The sequence below is a fragment of the Manis javanica genome, chromosome 9 (genome assembly GCF_040802235.1).
Source record: "Manis javanica isolate MJ-LG chromosome 9, MJ_LKY, whole genome shotgun sequence".
In the NCBI taxonomy this organism is placed as follows: domain Eukaryota; kingdom Metazoa; phylum Chordata; class Mammalia; order Pholidota; family Manidae; genus Manis; species Manis javanica.
Window position 1 is genome coordinate 114,202,799 of NC_133164.1, and position 21,582 is coordinate 114,224,380.

General features: G+C 42.0%; 1 protein-coding gene across 4 annotated transcripts; it reads left to right on the forward strand.

Annotated features, from left to right (window-relative positions):
• Nucleotides 1–28: 28 nt before the first annotated feature.
• Nucleotides 29–19,725, forward strand: SERPINB12 (serpin family B member 12). 4 transcript variants are annotated; one of them, XR_012121268.1, is made up of 9 exons: nucleotides 29–145; nucleotides 9,925–10,115; nucleotides 12,138–12,272; nucleotides 13,360–13,500; nucleotides 14,609–14,726; nucleotides 15,417–15,559; nucleotides 16,220–16,387; nucleotides 17,334–19,384; nucleotides 19,422–19,725. XR_012121268.1 is itself a non-coding variant. In XM_017642570.3 (8 exons), exons 2-8 carry the CDS (start codon nucleotides 9,948–9,950, stop codon nucleotides 17,736–17,738), a joined length of 1,278 nt encoding a protein of 425 aa, XP_017498059.3. In that variant the 5' UTR covers nucleotides 29–145; nucleotides 9,925–9,947; the 3' UTR covers nucleotides 17,739–19,725. The 4 variants fall into 4 exon arrangements, 3 of the variants coding, with proteins under 3 accessions (XP_017498059.3, XP_036871432.2, XP_017498060.3); XM_017642570.3 differs by having other exon boundaries at nucleotides 17,334–19,725; XM_037015537.2 differs by lacking the exon at nucleotides 29–145 and adding an exon at nucleotides 3,190–3,541 and having other exon boundaries at nucleotides 17,334–19,725.
• Nucleotides 19,726–21,582: the final 1,857 nt, after the last annotated feature.

Below are 21,582 nucleotides of genomic sequence, written 5' to 3' on the forward strand. Positions count from 1 at the left end.
ATTCTGATTCATGGTCATTATTTAACAGACACAGAATTACTTGCTCAACACCTGTCCTTACCGTGACTGTTCCCTTCCTGGCGTTATGATGAACTGACTTCACAGAGACCAGATCTTAGCTGGCGACTGTCCTCACTGACTCCAGGTATGTGCCGGGAGGTAGCCAGGCTGTTGTTGGTAGGGGCGCCTTTGGGGCTGGTTGTCTTGGTGTTGAAGCTGTAATGTTGTGGATTTTATTCTTGGGATCAGACAGCAGGGAAGAGCTAAAATCTTGCTACTTTCTAACATCACGACTGGGAGCAACTTCAGCTGTCTGAGTCCTATTTTTCTCCCTTCTCCTCCTGGGCTAATAATGTCTCCCTCCCTGACTTACTGGAAGGGCTGGAGGAGGTAATGGGTGTGGGAGAGTCTGGCATGTAATAGGTCCTCCATAAATGTTTATTATATCTTGATGCAAGTGATAGAGTCAGAGTTGGAAGCTTCTACTTCATGAGGTGTTACGTGTGCAGGAGCAGTCACTCTTGTTCAGTGTGCACCCTGTGCCTGATGCATAGTAGCGCTCAGTACACATTCACCACATGAATGTCTGGGCCATTATTTCACTGCAACACTCTAGGGCCTAGAGTTTTGCCTGGGGTTAAGATCATACCAAAATGCATATTTTAAGGTTAAGAAACTGTATTTCTTATCAGCCTATTATAATATTGGTTCTATGTAAGGAGACATTATATATGGATATAAACATTTCATAGGCTTTAACAAAATATCATGTTCCATCATTTAAAGCAAAAATCAGCAGACTTCTCAGTAAAGGACCTGAGAGTGTTTTTGGCTTTGCAGATTGTACCGTCTCTTCATAGCTACTCAACTTTGCCACTGCGGCTGGAAAGCAGTCATTCATAGTGGTACACGAACAGGCCTGTCCGTGTGTCAATAAAACTTTACAAAAACAGGCAGCAGGCTGGATCTGACCTGTGGGGCTATGGTTCATGAGTCCCGATTTGAAGGATGAAGCACTGACTTACAATTATATAAAAAGTAGCTATATAACATGTAGATGCAGTTGAGAAATGAAGAAAAAAAGGTTATACAGTACTAGTTCTATAGAATAATAATGATATGACATTTGTATAACACGTGAGAGCAAGGAAATGGTATCATTATTCCTATATTCTCGTAGGTGAGAAACTGGAAGTTCAAGGGGTATTTGCACCAGGTCTCAGGCTGGCAAGAGGGAGACCAGGGTCTCTGCTCTGCCTGTGGTGTCTTCTTTGCCACGTCAGGGCTCCCGTCGTCTTTGGTCCCCATGGCCGGTCACACTGGGGCAGGCAGTTCATCTTGTTTCTAAGCCCAGAGGCTTCAGGACTGTTAGGGAATGGGTAATTGTTATTTAAGGGTGATGGCAAGTTTTAAAACAAATTATTGCATTTTAATCTTTATTATTGTTATTTCTGTTGTTTAAATGGAATTTTTTCCTTTTTTGGGTTTTATATTGCTGTTACTCAGGCTTTCAAGTTTGGAGGATAAAATACATGAATGTCAGGTCAACCATCTACTTTAGATAAAAGATACATTTTTCATTAGACTGGAGGCCTGTGTGCTGATACCTTCCCCATAAATGTACTTAGCTTCCTCAGTGTTATGATGTAAAATTAGATGAAGAAGAGCCTTTTTACCACAGAAGCATTTTAATCATATTGCTTTGCATCATAAGCTAGTAAACACTGACTAGCAAATCATTTTGGCATCCCTGAATTTCTAGTTCCAGCCAGAGAAAGACTAGTTACTAAGGGGTTAAATGATTGCTCCATAACTCGTGATGGGTGGTCACATAGGAGACATCTAACTCCATCCACACTTTATGAAATCCTATTTCCACAGCTGTTGACACAGAAAACATTTCAGCTTGCCTCTGATAGCACTGTCAGGCAGCTGACCTCCAAAATTCCTTTACCCTCCAGGGTAATTCTCCAACACCTTTAAGTCACTGATCTTAGAGAAACTGACTTTCTTCAGTCACCCAGATGAGATTATGTGTGCAAAGCCCCAGATGCTGCTTGGCACATAGCAAGTGCTCAACAGATTCTCCTGCGCCTCTAGTGGTTTATCATGTTATGTTAGTATTCTGCTACATTTGGTGGTGAGTTTCATCATTGCTCATTGAACAAATCACATCACAACAAAATTTTTAGGTTTGTAGGGCATCATCATCTGTAGTCAGATCTTTGTTGGGTTGTTTGAGAAGACAAAGAGATGCAATCCTAGATTAAATATTTTCACACAAGCTTTGATTCTGCTCAGCCACCCAGAAACCCAACACCATGTGAGTAGCCCCAGCCAACAATACCAAATGTGACAACCAGAAATCCCGGGAGGGCAAAAAGCCATCCAGTTCGAAGGGTAAATAGTGCCCTTTTTGAAAGGAGATGCTAGACAGCAACCCCATGAAGTAGTTACCAATCAACTGTCATGAAGTATTAATTGACTCACATGTTAAGATCTTCCAATCGTTTGTAAACCATAACTGAAGAATTGTGGTTTTTTAGAAACTTGTGGACCCATTTAGAGGGAAAACACAAACATTTTCAAGTGAAAAAGTGGAATCATAGAATGTGAGAACCAAAAGACACATCAGAAGTTGTTTGCCTCAGTTTTAAAGCTCTTGATTTTTCAGTTAGGGAATATGTTTGTCCCATGAAAGGTTTATCAGAAGGAGATAGGAGTAAAAAGAAAGAAATGCAGGCAGACAGGCAGGCAGGCAGGAAGGGAAAGGAAGAAAGTAAAAATCCCTTGAGGAAATAAATAGGATAAATACATGAGCAGGTTACTTAGTGAAGGAAGAGAAACTGGATATTTTCTGGAGATAGTGATACATAGTTGATCAGTCCTCTGGTTCCTAGCAAATCGGTTCTCTTCTAGAAAGTACTCCATACTCCCCTCCCCCATCTCTTTGTAGGATTTAGTAATTTCTATCCTCTGACTGGCATTCAGCTAATCTAGTCTACAAATTAAATGACAATCCCCACCCCCACCCCAACTCCACTGCTGGAAAAAAAAACCCACAGTGTGAAAACAGCTTAAAGCACATTTGCAAGTCCTATGCAATAAATCCAAGAAAAGTTTAGAATAATATAGAATTCAAGTACGAGAGAATGTTTAACACAATGAGTATATGAAGTAAAATAATTCTCTGCTTTATTTACTAAGTAGAGGGATTTGAGTTCAAAGGTGTGGGTCAAATATTATGAGGCCTCCAAAAAGAGATCCAGTTGGAAAGAGCAAGGAAAATATAAACATTTTAGGTTAAATATTTAATTTAGCTGAAAGCACACAGCATGTGAATTCGTTTCAAAATACATACGCCACACATTCCTTTTCTTTTCTTTTTAATCAATCAATGACAATTTTACTCTAGATGCTAAAATGGCACTTGGAAAAGTGCCATCCTGGGAGGGGCAAAGTTCTTATATTTCCATTTCTGATGGGGTGTGGATTGAAACTTACCTGGTCAGCTGGTAGCAGCAACTCTGAAGGCAAGAAGGTAAACGCTCGCATTGCCTGCTATTATTTAAAAAAAATAAATGCTGTGTTGAAAAGTTACTTTAAATAATAAAAACCCAAAGGAGAGCAAGGTGTTTTAGGATGTTTTAAATTGTTTGTGAATGTAGCAAACCCGCTAGGAGATATTAGCAATATCTCTCACCTCCCTAAGCCCCCGACTTAGATGTCTTATGTCTCTGATTGATTTTTTTTTTAATGTGGGTATTGAAATAATTTTAAAAGTCTTTTCTTTGTTTTTATTTAACCTTCTTATTAGTTATTTCTGAAAAATAAAATGGTACAATACTTAGAATTCCTACATTTTAAATGACTTTATATTTCCCTTTTGCAACCTAAGTTGGAAATGCTCATGATCCCATCTTTCATATGTATTTGTTTTTGGAGGTTGTTTATCATTTAGTTAGAACTAGGTTTGAATATTTATTCCATCTACCCACATAAAGTTAGAATTTCATTTTTTGGTTATTAACAGCTTTACAGAAATTATGGAAAATCATAAGACATGAAATATTTTTGGGTGGTAAATTTTTTCTTCCTATTATATAGGACAGAACAATTTCACCCAGGATATTTGGGTTGTTTAAAAAAACGTCTATCTAGTCTAAACTTTTACATATTTACTATAAAGGAAACCAATTTTAATAAGTGAATTATTTCTAATGTAGTAGAAATCAATCAAAAGTTGATTCTACCATGTAACATTTCTATTGATTACAGCTGCCTGCAGAATGTATACAGTTAATATAAAATACTGAATTATCTAATATTGGAATCATTAAAATTATTTACAATGAAAAAGGGGCAGGTGATAGCAAATAAATACACAAATACCTATTAAGTGCTCTTGTGTACCATGTGTATTCTTTACTGAGGGGGTACAGAGATGAATAAAAACATGGAACCTATCCTCAAGAGAATTATGCTTTGGAAGCAAAGACACAGATATAAAAAACAATTACCTTACAGTGATACAGTGATAGGGAATTATGAATGCTGTGTGTTTCATGTATGTTTATGAACATATATGTTTGTGCGTGCATATATATGTATATGTAGGATTTCAGGTTTTAAAAACCCATAAAAAAATAAAGGTGATTCATCTGTCAACACTGTGAGAGCAAAGTAGCATTTCTGATATTCTGTCGTCAGTACAATAAATCTGAATTTGAGAATGAAAGTCCTCCTTTTACTCCATTAGAGGTTAAATAATAAATCAGTTACTTAGGATGTAGTATAGACAAAAATATTGATATCAAAGTGAATTTTTTTTTTTTTTTTGCTAAATAACATTTGCGAGTCAGCTCCTCCCTTTAATAGCTATAGGAGGAGGTGAAAGCAGGACAGTAACTACGAAGTTATGTAAGTCAATGCTAATTTAGGATAAGGGTCTTTGCAATCTTATATTCCAATCTTCCAATCTATGTTTATAATACATTTGCAAAGATTACAGTGCAATTTGAGAAAGACTTTAGAGTAACTGTTCTAAAGAGTCTAGACAGGCAACCCCGTGTAGGTCATAGGAGGCCTGGAAGGACAAACTGCCGCCTGAGATGCCAGATAGCAGAGAGTTCAGAGTGGGCCTGCTGGGTACTGCAAGCTTGGAGGTCCTTTCTGCGGCCTATGGCCATTGGTCAGTGACACCGACAGAACCTGCCCGTGCTGGAGGCATCTTCCTGCTGTAGCGTGGTGCAGTGGCTTCCTCGGGGCATGGCCTTTTAGAGCACAAGTCTTATCTTTTCCAGATGGCAGCATGGTGTAGGAGGAGAGAGGGTGGCTTTGAAGTTGGACTGAACTGACCGATTTGTATGCCAGCTGTGTCACTTCATGGTTGGCTGTAAAATGAAGATGATTTCTAATTTACAGGATTGTTTGAGAAGTAGAGACAACACTAGTGAAATGGCAGGCACATCGCAAGCTCACATGAAATGGTTTAACTATTATTATAAAGTCCCTGTGGGTGGGGATAGCTCTAATTGCTGGAGATGAATAGATTTTTCAGAGACCTTCCTATTTTAAAAGTTTAGTGTGATTGTGTTTGACGATAGTGATGACTGAAGTAAATCATGTGCAAGTTTTTCAAGCTGTAGCTTAGTAAGAGGTAGCCTGCATCAGCAGTCAGCCTTCCAGACTTAGCCAGACAGTAACTTCATCGTGGGAGGAATGTTTTCCAGAGTATTTTAAAGTACCTCCTCTTAATATTTGGGGAACATGTCGTAATTGTATGTGGAGCTCAACTTCATTGTGAGAAATAAAATGTCCTTCAACTTTCAATGTGGTCTTAGTTCTTGTGTTAAACACAAATGAACTTGCAATACCTTAAAATTAGCTGCCATATTTAGTAATGCATCTGTAATATACTTTACAATTAAATGATATATAATTATATATATAAATATAGTTATATATAGTTTTTGTAGTATTTATATATAGCCAAATAGTTATATATAACATTAACATATGCATATGTATGTATATATAAACTACATATGCTACATATGTGTAACATTATATAAATAAAAATGGATAAAAAATAAATATGTTTAATGTGTAACAACACCCAGATCAAGAAATTAAACATTACCAGCTTCCGAGAAGCCGCCCTCGGGCCTGAGCCAGTGGTGTACTAGAGCAGGCTTCTATCAGCTCATGAAAGCAGAACTGGCTCATCTTCCCCCAACTCTGCAGTGATGACTTGGTAGTTTGAAATGGACCACAGTGGGGGTATTTACATCATAGACATTGGCAAACACTTCAAACCATGCACTTTTTGCTTATTGGAGAGTTAGTTCACTAGCCTGCTACTGTCCTATCTGTTGCTAATCATGTTTACCCCTGTCCATTTTCAAGGCTAGCCACTTTCTTGACTTCTAGGACTGCAAATTAGTTTTGCTAGTTTTGGAACTTTCATAGAATGGAATCATACGGTAGGAAAGTTTTCCTTTATTTCACTCAACATTACAGTTGTGAGGTCCTGTTATTATGTGTTGACTGTAATTCGTTCAGTCTCATTAGTGTATATATCCCATTGCATGACTAAACTGCGAGTTATTTATTTATTCTACTGATGATAGACATTTGTGTTGTTTCTGAATTCTGTCTATTATGAAAGTGTTGCTATGAATGTATTTCTACACAGAGTTCTTAAAATCTGAAAGTTATTTTGCAATATACTGCTGAAAACTATTTCTTAATTATACCTTACTTTTATGATGATTACAACTGTACTTTCAAATCATTATTACATTGGTCCTATTTTTAAACCTAATGGATTTGGACACTAGTTTAACTATTACTGCTTTCAAATTAGTAACAATGTAAAGGGATTTTTGATAAGGACAAGAAAACTGACCTTAAATATCTTTTTATTTTATGGTGTCTTCTGTTGTAACAATACAGCATGACTTTTACTGACCATCAAAACTTGTATTTGGTGAATAAAAAGTGTTAAGATGCCTTAAAAATGTTGTAAGTATTATATTTTTAAATTCCTTTTGGGTCTTTATTATTAGAATAACTAAATCTTGGTGAGTGCCATTTAAATAATCTTCCTATATAATAATACTCTTTGGCCTTTTCCATTTCATTTTGTAAATTACTACTTTATTCCTCTATGCTGTTAGGCTACCACTGTAGCTGCTCATATTGGAGTGTCTGCTCTGTTAGATAGTGGGCTTCTTGGTGGCAGACATTGTGTCTTGTTCAGTTCCCCCCTTTTATGTGCAGTGATGAACCCCGTGGGAGGGCTTCATAAATATTTTTTGAATAACTAGGTTACTGTTTCTAATAAAAAAACTACCCCCTCTCAGTTTTCTAATTTAAAATTCAGCCAGCTTCTAATTTAAAAATCTCAAAAAAAAAAAGTCCCTGAGAAAGATGGTTACTGGGTGACATTTTAATCAAATTATTAAATGTTAATTTTAGGATTTTTTTTTAAAGCCAGAGTTGAGTGTAGATTCCATGCTGTTCATGCACAAATGGGCAGAAAGACTTGGTGGTGCAGCTCCCAGCGTGAGTGAGGATAGTGGCAGCATCTGAAAGGTGTGGAAAAAACAGTATATTCCAGGCGAGAGCAGGCCTGGGCCCGGAGAAGCCTTAGCCTTGCTCGCCTCTTGACCAACTGCGTGATTGTGCGCCGGTCCCTTAGCCTCTTCTGGCCTCACTGGTTTTTCAGTCTCAAGAAGGGAGTTGGCCTGCACGAGCAACCCCGTCCTTTCCCAAGCAGGTAAGACTCCAGTTGTTCAGCTCTATGTGTGCTCATGCCAGCAAGGAGCGCCCTTCCCCTCAGAGGCCAGGGCCACATCCCCACAAGGGGGCAAGGGTGAAGTTGAGCTCTCAAAGAGCCAGAATGTCCCTGCCTTCTCCTCTTTTGATGCCAAAGATTTTGACCAAATGTCAACCTTGGTTATACCAACCTTGGATTTTTTCCAAGAGATAAGCAAAGTATTAGACTACCTTTTTCCAAAGGTTTTATGATTTAACAAAAACCTATGAAATCACCTCAACTCAGACCATCTTTAATTTATAGGATTTCTCTGTTTCCTTAGTAGACTTGTAACCTACTGGGTAAGGCCAGTTGCTGTTGTAGAAAGAATGTGCTGGAGGTGAAGATTTTTCCAACACCTGCAACTGTAGCTTTCTGAGAGGTGAGGCATTGTTGAATTTCCAGGCACACTGAGGACACACTGTTCTTGGAACACACTTGTCTGAAACCAGCTTTACTAGCACAAAATGAGAAATATAAGTCACAGACAAATTTGGCAGGAAAAAAATGTGAGGATAAAAACAGACCGTAAAGTGAAAAAGGGGACAAAGTACCAATTTTTAGTGGGCATGCGTTTGCTCAGCCTATCCCACCTAGAGTCGCGACCTAGAAATAGTAGAGTAGAAAGAGCAGTTATTTTGGGCCAAGTACGTGTGCAAATTTATTTATCAGTTTTCTTATCTGGAAAAAAGGGAACAATAATATGTGCCTTGCAGAATTGTAGGAGTAAAACTAATATATGTAAAACATACGTCTGGCATATTTTTAAAAAGTTACCTAATGTTATCTTTTTGAATTAGGTCTTATAGGCTGAAAAACCTGTATTGAACTGGGAAGATGCTAAAACCAATGTACACTGTTTAATTCAAAACAATGACTATTTCACCAAGTTTACTATGCGCCACGTGTCTGATGATGAAAATGCAAAGAAGGGGGCTCGCATTTCCATCTTGGAAGTGCACGCTATCCATAGGCAAAAAGACAAAGGAAAAGACATTTCCTTTGCGAGGGATAGGTCCAAGGTGGGATCTCCCTGAGATTCTCTTGATACTTCTGGAGTGGGTCATCAGTGGGGGACAAGGAATCTGTCAAGGAGTCACCTTCCTACTTTGCCTCTATAGTACCTGTGGTTCTACAGTGTTAAGAGGTGTCAAGCCTAATGACTTCTAAACCCTCAATATCTTTCAAGATCTATTATCTCTTGAACAATATCAATGCCTGATTAAAGTCCTCAACTCCTGCAGTTTGCATATGGAAGGAGTCAAAGGAGGCGAGAAGGTAACAAAGACGTGGCCCATGACAATGTGCTGGGCATACCCCCAGCCATAGGTCACTGAGAGGAGGGGGGAGCGCAGGCAACAGACTTAAGCAGAACCCAATGGAGCCTGTGGAGAAGGAGGTGGCATGCTTTTTTTGGTTGCTAACTTGGGGACTTGGTAGCCCATGACTTTCTTTTACCTGAAGAAAGGAAATTCTACCACAAAGTGGGTAGAATTGCGCCCCCAAAAGATATGTTTAAGTCCTAAGCCCTGAGACCTGCAAATGGACGTCATTTGGAAATAAAGTCTTTGCAGATGTTATCACCTTACGATGGGGGCAGGTCATACTGGTTTAGAGTGAAAGAAAGGGGAAATGTGGACCCACACGCACTCAGGAGACCTAGCGAAGACCACCACGTGAGGGTGAAGGCAGAGATGAGGGAAACCTCTCCAAGCCCCAAACACCCCAGGAGGTGGTTGAGAGGCGCAGATAGGACTTTCCCTGGAGCCTCCAGAATGAACCACTTCTGCCAACACCTTGATTTTGGACTTCTGTCCCCCAGAACTGTGAGTTTAAGGCACTCCGTCTGTGGTCACTTGTTCTGGCAGCCCCAGAAAGCCGGCTCACACCGCTCAACGAAAACAGACCTCTATGTATAGACATCAAGAACAACGTCAGTATCTGTAAACCAGATGATGGTGACCTTTTTTAAATAACATATTGAATAATTCTGTATGACTGTATTTCAGGTATTTAAATTGAGAACGTTTTGTTTCCTTGTTTCCCTATTTTCCTCTGACCATCATTTTCTTTCTCTTTCGTTTTTTTTTTCTTTTTTTTAGTTTCAGGTGTCATCAGTTTCACAATGGAGTCTCTCATTGCAGCAAACTCCAAATTTTGTTTCGATTTTTTCCAAGAGATAAGCAAAGGTGACTGTCACAGAAACATCTTCTTCTGTCCTCTGAGCCTCTCGGCTGCCCTCGGCATGGTCCGCCTGGGGGCCCGAAGCGACAGCGCCCGTCAGATCGACCAGGTGGGGACCCAGCGCCAGCCCCTGGTCCTGCCTGGGCAGCCCTGGGCTTGCCTGCTTTCTTTTCAGTCCAACCATTCTTTCAAGGCTCGGATAAAACTCCGCCTCCTCCACGGTGCCTCCCTCCAACCTCACCCGCCTGGCAGCTTCTCGTGTTCATCTCCTCTGTCCCGGTCCATCTGTCAGCAAGTCTGCTGCTCTTTTTCTCTGTAATTACAGATACCACTGTTGCTAGTGGTTTTCAGTGTGTGTTCCACACATTGGTCAGTCAGTCACTCAATCCATCAAATGAATGTTTCGGAAGCACCAGTTAAGTATCCGGTGGCTGAAGGTCTGGTGACCTCCTCGACTCCCCTTTTCTCTCACCTTACATCAAATTTGTCACAAAAGCCTCTTGGCTTTTGAATTATATCCAGAACCCGTCTTCCTGAGGTCTGGCCCACCACCACCTCTTCTAACTCAGGCATGACTCCCTATGGGCTTCCCTGCTTCCTCTGACTGTGCTCTCAACCCCCTCTTCCAGAAAGACCCTTTGAAAACGTAAGTCAGATCCTGTCACTCATCTGCTCAAAACCGAGACTCCCCATTTGCCTGAGCCCTTACCATGGCCCACAAGGGCCTGGGGATCTAAATCCTAGATAACCCAGACACTGCTTCTCACCCTCCCCGGTTCCCACTCCTTGAGCCATGCTGAGGCTTGGCTTCCTCGGGGAAGCCACAGCCACTCCCACCTTTGGGCCTTTGCTCCATTCTCTTTGCCTGATGGCTTGCGCCCAGATTGCTGATCTATAACTCATTTCTCCTTCCACACTTTGGGTGGAGTTCACCTTCTCAAAGAGGCCCCACTCAACCTCTTAATCTAATGGTGCATCCTGGCCCCTGACCCCATAAGATCCCCCTTATGCTAGCTGCTCCACTGCGCTCCCCCCATGGCATTTTCCATCTTCTAATATACAGCAATTTATTATTCTGTGTATTGCTTTTTGTATGCCTCCCCCACTAGAATATCATCTCCTAGGGGGCAGGAATCTTTGTCCTAGAACAGTGCTTGGCTTATAGTAGGCACCCAATACAAATCTGTAGAATGAATGAATGAAAGTGACAAGAACAACCCCCTAAAAACCTATAGGCTCCAGGGTTTGGTCTTATATTTCCCTGGATCTAGTGCAGAACACAGGGGTTATGCATGAACTGGGCCGTTGCCCCAAAGAGGGAGGAGTCAGGTTTTTGGATTAAGGCAGGATGTGTCAGCTTTATTCATTTACTTTGATTTGGGATATTTTCCCACTAGTGAAACTTAGCTCTGGAGTGTAGTTGGCGGCTGCCAGGGCAGGTTTCAGATGTTCGTCCTTGGGGAGCTTGGGTGTTACCTGCCCAGCAGTCCTACCCTGAGCAGGGTGAGATGTGCTCTTACCACTACCTTTCTGCGAGAACACCCCGGATAACCTGTCTTGCTGACCTCACTCACTTGATTGATTTGAAGCTCTGGATCAGCCCTGGTCTAACACACATAGAATTTGAGGCACACATGTAATTAAAAGAATTCCAGTAGTGATACTAAGAAAGTAAAAAAAGAAATAGATTAGACAAATTTTAATAATATATTTTATTTAACACAATACATCCAAAATATCTTATCAACATGTAATCAATTAAAACATTTAAATGAGATATTTTACATTATCTTTTTCCATACTAAGTCTTCAAAATCCGGTGTATATTTGACAACTAACATTCAGTTCAGACTGGCTTGATAGCCACATGTGTCTCATGCTACTTTAATTTTCTTTCAGTTTGGTTACATTCATTCTAAATGCAGTCCCAGGGGTCAGCATTCAGTTTACATCCCCTCCATTCCTCATCACAACCCAAGTCAAAGGAAATGACCATTTTAGTTTAAACTATTCCTGATTGTTTTGTTTGACTATATGATCATTATCATTGACACATCATAAAAATGTTTCTGAAGCTGTCCAGTCTTCGTGTTCATACCGTCTAAAAGACCCCATAATCACCATCCTGCAGGTACTACACTTCAGTGAATTGTCCCAGAACGAAAGCAAAGGACATGATTCCTGCCTGAAAAGCAAAACACAAGAAGTGCGGGCTGACAGCTCTCAGGAAGGACAGCAGGAAGTCACAGGGCCTCTGATTCTGCAGGTGAGCCTCCTGCCCTGCTCCTCTTACTTACAAACTACTCATTTTGGCTGTGCTGTGTCTGGTGATGGTTGGAACCTAATCCCCAAACCTCAGATCCTGTTTGTCATCAATAGCAGTGAAACCAGCTGTGGACTAAATTGTAATATTTCCAGAATCTTTTGCCTGCTTTAGTGCATCTCTATATCAATAGGTATTTCAAGGGGTGGAGAGAAGTGGTTCATCTACATATCAATAGGTAATTACAAGGGCTTGCAGGGCTCTTGCTGGGCTTATAGGGACAGGAGAGGTTGGGTGGAGCGCTCTCTTCTGCTGCAGCCTGGACAAGAGAGAGATGCGCTGACTACTTGTAAGAAATAAACGGGTTTCTTAAACTTTATTTCTCCCTTTGACTGATTTCAGTTTCAGAGGTATTTGGGTCTGGGATTCCCCCCCATGGAGTTGCACCAGCAATAACCCCATGTGACCTACAATTCCTTTTATGTGTCATTTGTGTTCGTGGCTGTAAGTCAGTTTCCTACAGAGAGAAATCTAGTTAATCTTCTGCTTATAATAAAGAAATGTAGGTCATCGTCCCATTCCTCCCTTACTCTCACAGGCCACAGGTCCTCAGGATGGAGCATGGTTGAGAGGGAAGGGCAATAAGGGGCAGGAATCAGTCGTGGGAGTCTCAGTCTCTCCCTCCACTTTCGCCTGTTCTAGGTCATGCTGGAATCTGTACTGTCACACAAACCTTGTGTAGTTGTGTCCTACCTGGAGTAGGAAAGGTGTCCTCCAGGTTATAAATCCTCTACCTTAGAAAGTTTAAGAGGAGGGTGGAGAAACGATTATCTTTTTCTTATAACTTTTTGAATACAAAGAAAAACAAGGTGCACTGATCTAAAATGAAGTGCACATTGCTGATCTCCAGGTGTATTGCTCCTGGATGATCTTGATACCAATGTGGGAGCCATGATCTCCCGCGGGACCCTTTCCAACCCTGCATTCCTCTTCTCCTCCGCTTGCTCCCCGACAGGGTAACAGCAAACTGACAGCTTGCTTCCCTGGCATTGAACTCTGCTGACATCACAGTTTATTTTGTTTCTTGTAGGATGAGTGGTCAAACGATGACAGTGGACTGCTCAGCTGCTGCTTCGGGCGGCTTCTCTCCAAGTTAGGCAGGATCAGAGTTGATTGCACCCTGAGTATTGCCAATAGGCTTTATGGAGAGCGGGAGTTCCCGATCTGCCCGGTGAGTGAGGCATGACTGGTGATTAAAGCTACCACTTAGCACACGACTTAAAAATCGATGAGAGCTGGGTACTCTGTGGACTTGTGGGATGCCCAGGACTCACCTCTCTCTCCCACACCTTCTGTTGCTCTTCTCCCACTTTTCAGCTTGACCAGTTTATGAGGCCTGTTGTTACCAGACTCGAGTAACTGCCCCCTCTTGCATTTCTCTGCAATTCCCTTTTGTGCCATAACCAGACCACCCTGTAACGACATTGTACAGTGATGTGGCAAGAGACTGCATTGAGCCGAAAGGCACAAGTCTTGTCTGGTGGCTCCGCAGCTTTGTACCTGGGCAAGATGCGTCTGAATCTGGGCTTCAGTTTCATCTCTCACCACTAGGGAGAGCCACAGGCTTAGCAATAAACCTGAGGGGTGTGACCAATGGCCAATGCGTGATACAAGGGTTACGGTTGGCCTAAAAGATGGGGAAGTCTATTTTGACCAGAGTATGTTCTCTTGCAATGGAAATGAGATTCTACATATTGTTTAAAAATTAGCTTTACTGACATATAAATTCATATCTCATACAATTCCGCTGTTAACCATGTACAAATCAGTGGTTTTGGTATATGACCCTTTTAGTTTTTAAAAAACTCGGGTTAAGATATCTAGCTAACAATAACATAGCCATTTTAACCATTTTAAAGTATACAACTGAATGGCTTCAATTGCATTCACAATGTTGTATAGCTATCTATCACCCTATTTTCAAAATTTTTTGTCAGCCCAAACAGAAACTGTTAAGCAGGGTTTTAATTCTTAAAAATAAAAGCATTTTACAGCTAAGTCTCTCAGGTTACTTTATATTTACCTTGTGATGTGTCCACAAATGGAACATGCAAATAAAATGATCTGCTAGGATATAACATTCTATATCCCAAATTGTCACCACAACCCTAAAAAATGCCTCTGGCTAATTAAGACTGGGGACTGATAGAGACCACATGCAACCAGTTCACATGACCAGCCACATCTTTCCCATGGGACTCTTCATGACTGCCTCACTCCTAACAATTGCATAATTATATGATTTCATTGCACTATTTCAATGTATTTCAATTTAACAGGAATACTTAGATGGTGTGGTTCAATTTTATCACACAACGATCGAAAGTATTGACTTCCGGAAAGACACTGAAAAGTCCAGACAAGAGATTAATTTCTGGGTTGAATCTCAATCCCAAGGTAAGAAAGACCAACCACATTATGGATGGTGTTCCTTTCCATTCAGAAGAAAACAAGTCAGCCCAGTTTTTCAGATTGCTAGTCTGTGAGGGACCAGAGGCTCACAAAACATTTAGACTTGAACATCTTAATTCTTCAAAATGTAAAGCAGAGTCTATAAAAATCAAATAAATTGTCTTTTTAATATCCCACTTACGGTTCCATATAACATGCCAAACATTTTAACACAACTTTTCTAACAAATTAAAGATTTTCCTGTATAGGAATATGCCCTAGCCATGATCTAGATTTTTTTTAGATAAGGGGTTCTAAGATGGGTAAACCATCCTTGAACAAGGTTTGTGTCCTCTGGTTTGAAGTGTTATTTGTTGAGTCACTGCTGTTTAAGGATTAGCCTCTGCATCCTGAATTGGTTTCTAAACTCAGTGCAGCCAGTAATGGAGAGGCTTCAATGTTTTTCTTTCCTGTTTACTTGCAGGCATCTTGTCCCCCTGAACCATATCCCCACTAGATTCATCCCCCACCATCACTTCCACCCCAGGACTATGAGTGGCTTAATTTTCTTGGGTTAGTTCTTGAATAAGACATGCACTAGCTTTCGGGATGTTTAGTTGCATTAAAAAATTCTGTCTACATGAATACTTTTGATGCAATTTGTATTCAGTATATTCTCTGGACCTTTTCTTAAAGGTAAAATCAAGGAGCTCTTCAGCAAGGACACAATTAACAATGCCACCGTGCTGGTGCTGGTGAATGCTGTTTACTTCAAGGCCAAATGGGAAAAATATTTTGACTCTGAAAACACAGTTGATGCACTTTTCTCTGTAAATGAGGTACTATATTAGAGCACATGTTTTTCTAGATTTTACGTTCACAATTTCCACTGAGTATGTGCTGCAGCGTGCTTACTCGAATCTAAAACTTAGGTCTCCGGGTTACAGCTTACATTTATAATAAGAACATTTTGTTATTAACAAAAATTGGTACCTGAAGTTCATGGAACATTTTTGTGCCAGGCATTATGCAGAGCATTTGCCATTCATCATTTCATTTGTCCCTCAAAATAACACTACAAAAATGGGTTTGTCATTCCCATTTAGGAGTTAAGGGGGGAGAAAGTTGCAAAGGTTAAGCTACTTAGCCAAATGCATGCATTCGCATTCATGTTGGTGCATGTGTGCCCCGAACCCTGTGTTCTAAGACACCAGGCTGAAGAGTGGGAGGAAGGGGGAAATGCGTGCAGGGGGCTGAGTGAGGCCAGTGCCGGGACCCTTGCAGGCAGGAAGGTGGAGAGCTGGCTGGGCTTGCTTCTGCTGACTCGGCTTTGGGCAGAGGTCTGGATAGGCCGTCTCCCAACATAGTCAACCAATAGCTGCAGAAGTCATTAAAACCACGGGAAGCTAAGATCACTGTTGTAGCTCACCGTGTCATCTTAACAGACCCCTGTTTTCAGGGAAGTTGGGGACTGTGACTTTCTACCTTGTCCACCACAGAATGAAAAGAAGACTGTGAAGATGATGAATCAAAAGGGTCTGTTTAGAATCGGCTTCATCGAGGAGCTGCAGGCGCAGATCCTTGAGATGAGGTACACCAAGGGGGCCCTCAGCATGTTCGTCCTGCTGCCAGCGTGCTCCGCAGATGACCTGAAGGGCCTGGAAGAGGTAAGCCCTCATTTCCACGTCTCTACAAAATATGTCACAACGGATCTTTGACTCTGGGGCTCTGTCTGCTATTCTGGGGAAGGATGGTATGTGAGCCATCAGAGGAATCAGAGAATATGTAAGAATCTGGATTTGATGAGATATTTACTCACCATTGCTTTAGATCTAAAGAACAAATGCCACAAATGCAGGATAGGACCTTCCTCTCTAATCTCAAAGTTCTCTGCAATCATTTCTCCAGCCCAAGAGTCTGGGTGCTGGGGAACTTGCGAACTGTTGCAGTGAAACAGCTTTTCCTTTTGTCTGAATATCTTGACTTCCGGCCTCCTACTCAGACCGTTTTGCTCAGTTAAAGGCCCTTTGGCTGAATCCTGTTTGGGGAGCATGTGCCTTGGCAGAAGGGGAGACACTGATGCCGGAAGAGATTGCTTGTGAGATGGGAATGAATGAAGGCTGGGGAAGCTCAGCTACAGACTGTCCTGGGAGGTAAAGGGGTAGAGGTGGGTGAGAGGAGGTGACAGTGAAATGCTGGTAGAGAAATTACGGAAGAACCATTGTTCAAAAGGTGTTATGTGCCCGCACTACATTAAGCACTTTGCCTACATTGTGTTGTTTGATCCTTGTAAGAGCTTAATGGTATTATGTGTTTTATAGAAGAGGAGTTTAATTGCACAATGTTAAGGCTTAACCAACTGAGCTTTGCTGGGCTTTTAACACTGCTCTGTCAGCCGCCTGTTTGGGACTGGAACCCAAATTGTCCTGTGACTTCTAAAGAGGAAAGAGACTTGTTCAGAGGAGATTTAAATGACAGAGTATTTTGAGGATTAGGGAAAGGACCCAGAAGATTTCGGCTGACTGTTGACATAGACTTGGGCTTTGTGAAGTAATTGGGGCATTCGTTGCAGGCTAATAATATGAACCTAAACATTATTTCTCTCTCTCGCAGCTCGAAAAGAATATCACCTATGAAAAAATAGTGGCCTGGAGCAGCTCAGAAAATATGTCAGAAGAAAGAGTAGATGTCTCCTTTCCTAAGTTCACCCTGGAAGACAGCTACGATCTCAATTCCATTCTACGAGGCATGGGCATCACAGATATCTTTGAGGAAAGGAAGGCTGATCTGACGGGGATTTCTCCAACTCCCAAGTTGTACCTGTCAAAAATTGTCCATAAAACCTTTGTGGAAGTGGATGAGAACGGTTCCGAGGCGGCCGCAGCCAGTGGGGTTGTGGGTGTGGAAAAGTCCGTACCGTCCTGGGTGACGTTCAATGCTAATCATCCTTTCCTCTTCTTCATCAGACACAACAAAACCCAAACCATTCTCTTCTATGGCAGGGTCTGCTGTCCTTGAAAGGGGCACGCTGTCTAGTACTTAGGAGCGGGAACAAAGGGTGACAAGTGTTCCCCTGGCTTAACGTGGGGATTTGCTCCTTTGCTAATACCTCAAGCCGGCCGAGTCCCCGCACAGCCCCGCGCTCCCTCCCCCAGCCACCAGCCCATGCCTGTCCTGATCTTTCTCTTACCCTGTAGCTGGTTTTCATCTAAATCCATTAGTACCGAAAGGCCCTTGCCCCCTCCTAACCTCTCGCCACCCTGAGCGTTCCAGCATAGCAATTCACCCTCTGGCACTTGGAGGTCAACATAATTGAGAATAATACTGACTTTAAGTTACCTTATCTCCTGATGAAGGAATCCTGAAAGTTCAAGTCATTAGACGGCTTCTAGGAGATGGCAAACCCAGAAAACACCTTAACAGGGGTGGCAAGAGGAAATGTTTAAACGGAATGTGTTTGGAAACTCAGCTCTCTCTCTGCAGCAGTTAAAATGGTGGCGCACCTCTGGGCAAGATGCCCTGCTGCCTACGCTTCCATCTTCTTCTCCTGCATGAAAGATGTCGTGTGAGGTTCTTCTCATGGGCGAAAGGAGGGCTTGGGGATGCCTTTAAGCGATAGCTCAAGACTGCCCCAACCAGCACACATTCTGCACAGAGCAGGAGAATGGTATTTGCTTTGTGAATTTGATATTGACCCAGAAGAGTGGCAAGTGGGTTTAAGAGAGTTGGTCTCAGTTTTCCTTACCGAGTATCCTTGGCTATCACCATGAAGCAAGGTCTCTGTTTCTTCACCCCTCCCTCAGAGAAGTCTTATCTGTGGTTACTAAGAAATACTCAGCATGTTGAGGTGGGGGAGAGAAGGCTCCCTGGGGACCTTTGGGCTTCCCATTCCCCTTTTCTGTACCCTGACCACATGGACCTAGTTGTCTTCCCAGAGGCGTTGTCCCTGGTCACATCCCGAGAGCAGGCCAGGTGCATGAGGCCAGGTGCAATGCACATGGAAATCTTTGGCAGGAAGACCCTTGCTGCATATAAGTTCTATACTGAAAGCCCGACACCTTAGAATTCAAGAGTTGAGGACCTGGGACATTCGAGTTCCCTGAGTTCTTGATCTCTGGCTTGGCTGAACACTCTGCAACGACTACGGACAGGCCCCACTCAGGAACTGGTCAGTCTCTGGTCCATGGACATGAATTTCTGGTCTTGGCTGTGGCTTAGTTTCCCTGCCCTAGTACCGTTTGCCTCCCAGGCGCTGCTGTGTTGGTTAGGTGTGGCTGTCACAGTTTTTTCAGAAGAAGATAGGTTCACTTCACTGCTGTCAGGCTGGTCCCTGCCTCCAGGTCCCCTCTACACCAGTGGGACACAAGATCCATGCTCTTCATACAGGCGTGTTCATGGTATAAAAAACTTTCTCATTCAAAATCCAAGGCAGTTTGAGGCAGCTCTTTGCAGTCCTTTACCCAGAATGCATGTCCCATAGGTCAAATTTATCTCAGATAATATATAGGCTTTTGGGTGGTTCTTGTTTGGTGTTGCTATTGTGAGGACTCATTTGTGCTGACCTGGCATAGCTGCTGGACACTGAGCTGGGTAACCATGACCTATCTGCAGGGGGGCATTGAGCTGGGTAACCATGACCCATCTGCAGGGGGGCATTGAGCTGGGTGGGTAACCATGACCCATCTACAGGGGGGCATTGAGCTGGGTAACCATGACCCATCTGCAGGGGGGCATTGAGCTGGGTAACCATGACCTATCTGCAGGGGGTGCATTGTCCGGCACCGCTTCTGTTCTTACTCTTTTCCTTGACAAACATATTTTCTCATTTGTACTGGAATTTTTCAGAATTTTAATTATGGGGCAAAATGTATCTATTTATAATAATGAGAAAGAGTGAGATTCTTAAATCTTTCCATAAATCAGTGAACTTATTCTTTTCTAATCTTTGACTGATTAAAATGTCTTTCTTAGTGAATAAATCACTTTGTCATTAGTTAAAACACAATGCGTTGCCAACTGACTTTTTTTTTAGTGACGTAATTCAACTTAAAAAATTTCATCCAAAAATATAGAAATACATAATCAACACAACTAACAATTCATCTCCGTTATGCATGAAACAGTTATCTTGTGCTAGTAACCATTTTTCCCAAAAAACAAGGCATACAGAAAAGCTGAAAACTCCCAACAGTTCTAAAACCTGAGAGTGGTGGCCAGCGGATCATCAGAATCTGGAAGTTTCTGCTGACTACAAGTTAATGGGGCCGGATGGAAAGGCACAGTGGAGAGGTTCCGTATCATGCCGCCAGGGTGTCAGCCTGCCTTGTTTTCCTTCCACGATTGCCTTCCCTTGAGTTCAGAAACACAAGATCTCTGCCAATCTAAATTCTAGACATCCTTCTCTCTACTTGCTGCTGTCTCCCAGCCTCTTCCTTATCAGTTTGTTTTCTTTCTGCAGCCATTTGGAGACTGAATGAACTCCCTGAGTATGACTCAGAGGAAGGGGAGGACAGGCATTGGCACTTTCTACACTAGACTGTTTAGTTTTCATAAGTGAAGTACTTCTGGTGAGACAAGGACAGGGAGAGTCCTGGTGGCTGTGTTCTTGGGTTTGTTTATTTCACCCACCCTCTCTGTTTTAGAGTGTCAGAGAGTCAGGACAGGCAGAGAGGAGAGGAATCTAACAGTCCAGCAGAGTTACACTAGGTGGAAGCCTATGAGACACTGGTAATTATGCTCAAAATTAGGAGCTCTTGGCTTCATTCTTGCACCAGCAAGACTGATCCTTCAACATGGCAGCCTGAGGCAGAGAGAACATGCACGTCAGCAGACTTCTGTAATTGCTAGAAAACCAGCCAGAGCATGCAACCGAAAGGAGTGAGCTGTTCTATTTCTAGTTCAAGGTTCCCTCCATCCAGCAGTGTTGACAGGTAGAACAAAGGAGGCAATGTAGATTCCAAAGAAATTAATTCATTTACGTGGACCATAAGCATTCTGGGAAAAGAAACTTGAATGTGTAGGAACCTGCAGACTGTCTAGTACTTTGCAGTTCCCAAACTCTGTCCCTTCTGTATTAGTCTGACCCAAGTCATTATGCTTTCATATATTACCTAATGTTATATTTCCTCCTCAAACTCCTGCCCAGTTTGTCCCTGAGCTAGTGTAAGCCAGACATGTGAGGCTTCATCTCTGATTGCATGCTCATTTTGCATGATGGCATTTTTAGAATCACAGCATCATTAGCCTGAGGGGGAGATCCTATAGCTGGGGCAACAGGGTGGGGCGAGATTGGGCAGCGGTCTCGGTGAATTTCTTTGCTCTGCCATTGAATGTCAAATTCAAACATGTTCTTCATCTGCATTCCTCATGCTATGTTCTTGTTTGCCAAAATTCACCACCTTTTTTCTGCAATAAAAATAACAAAATTTATCCCCACATATGCATGCCTTTTACCAATGTATTCTACATACTCAATATTTAAAAAAAATTTTTCACATTCTCATAGGGTAAGTTTCCCTTCTAAATGATGTTATCCATAATGTGCATCAGACGATGCTTCAGCTGCAGAGGGTGAGAAGAGTCAAGCAGCAAGCAAATGCACAACAGTGGAGCAGATGGAAGCACACACCTCCTTTGTTGATGCACATTGGTTCTGAGTAGATCATCCCATGTCTGGGGTTAAAAATACAGGGTTATGGAAAAAGAATAAGGTGCCAAATAAGGAATGGATATATCATGCTATAGACAAAAAAAAAAAGAAACTTCAGAAAATTATTTGTGGCAAGAACCAGAATGGAACTTAGAAAACATTTTGGCATGATCACTAAGATTTAAGAAGGCATAACATGTATGAAACTGGAGT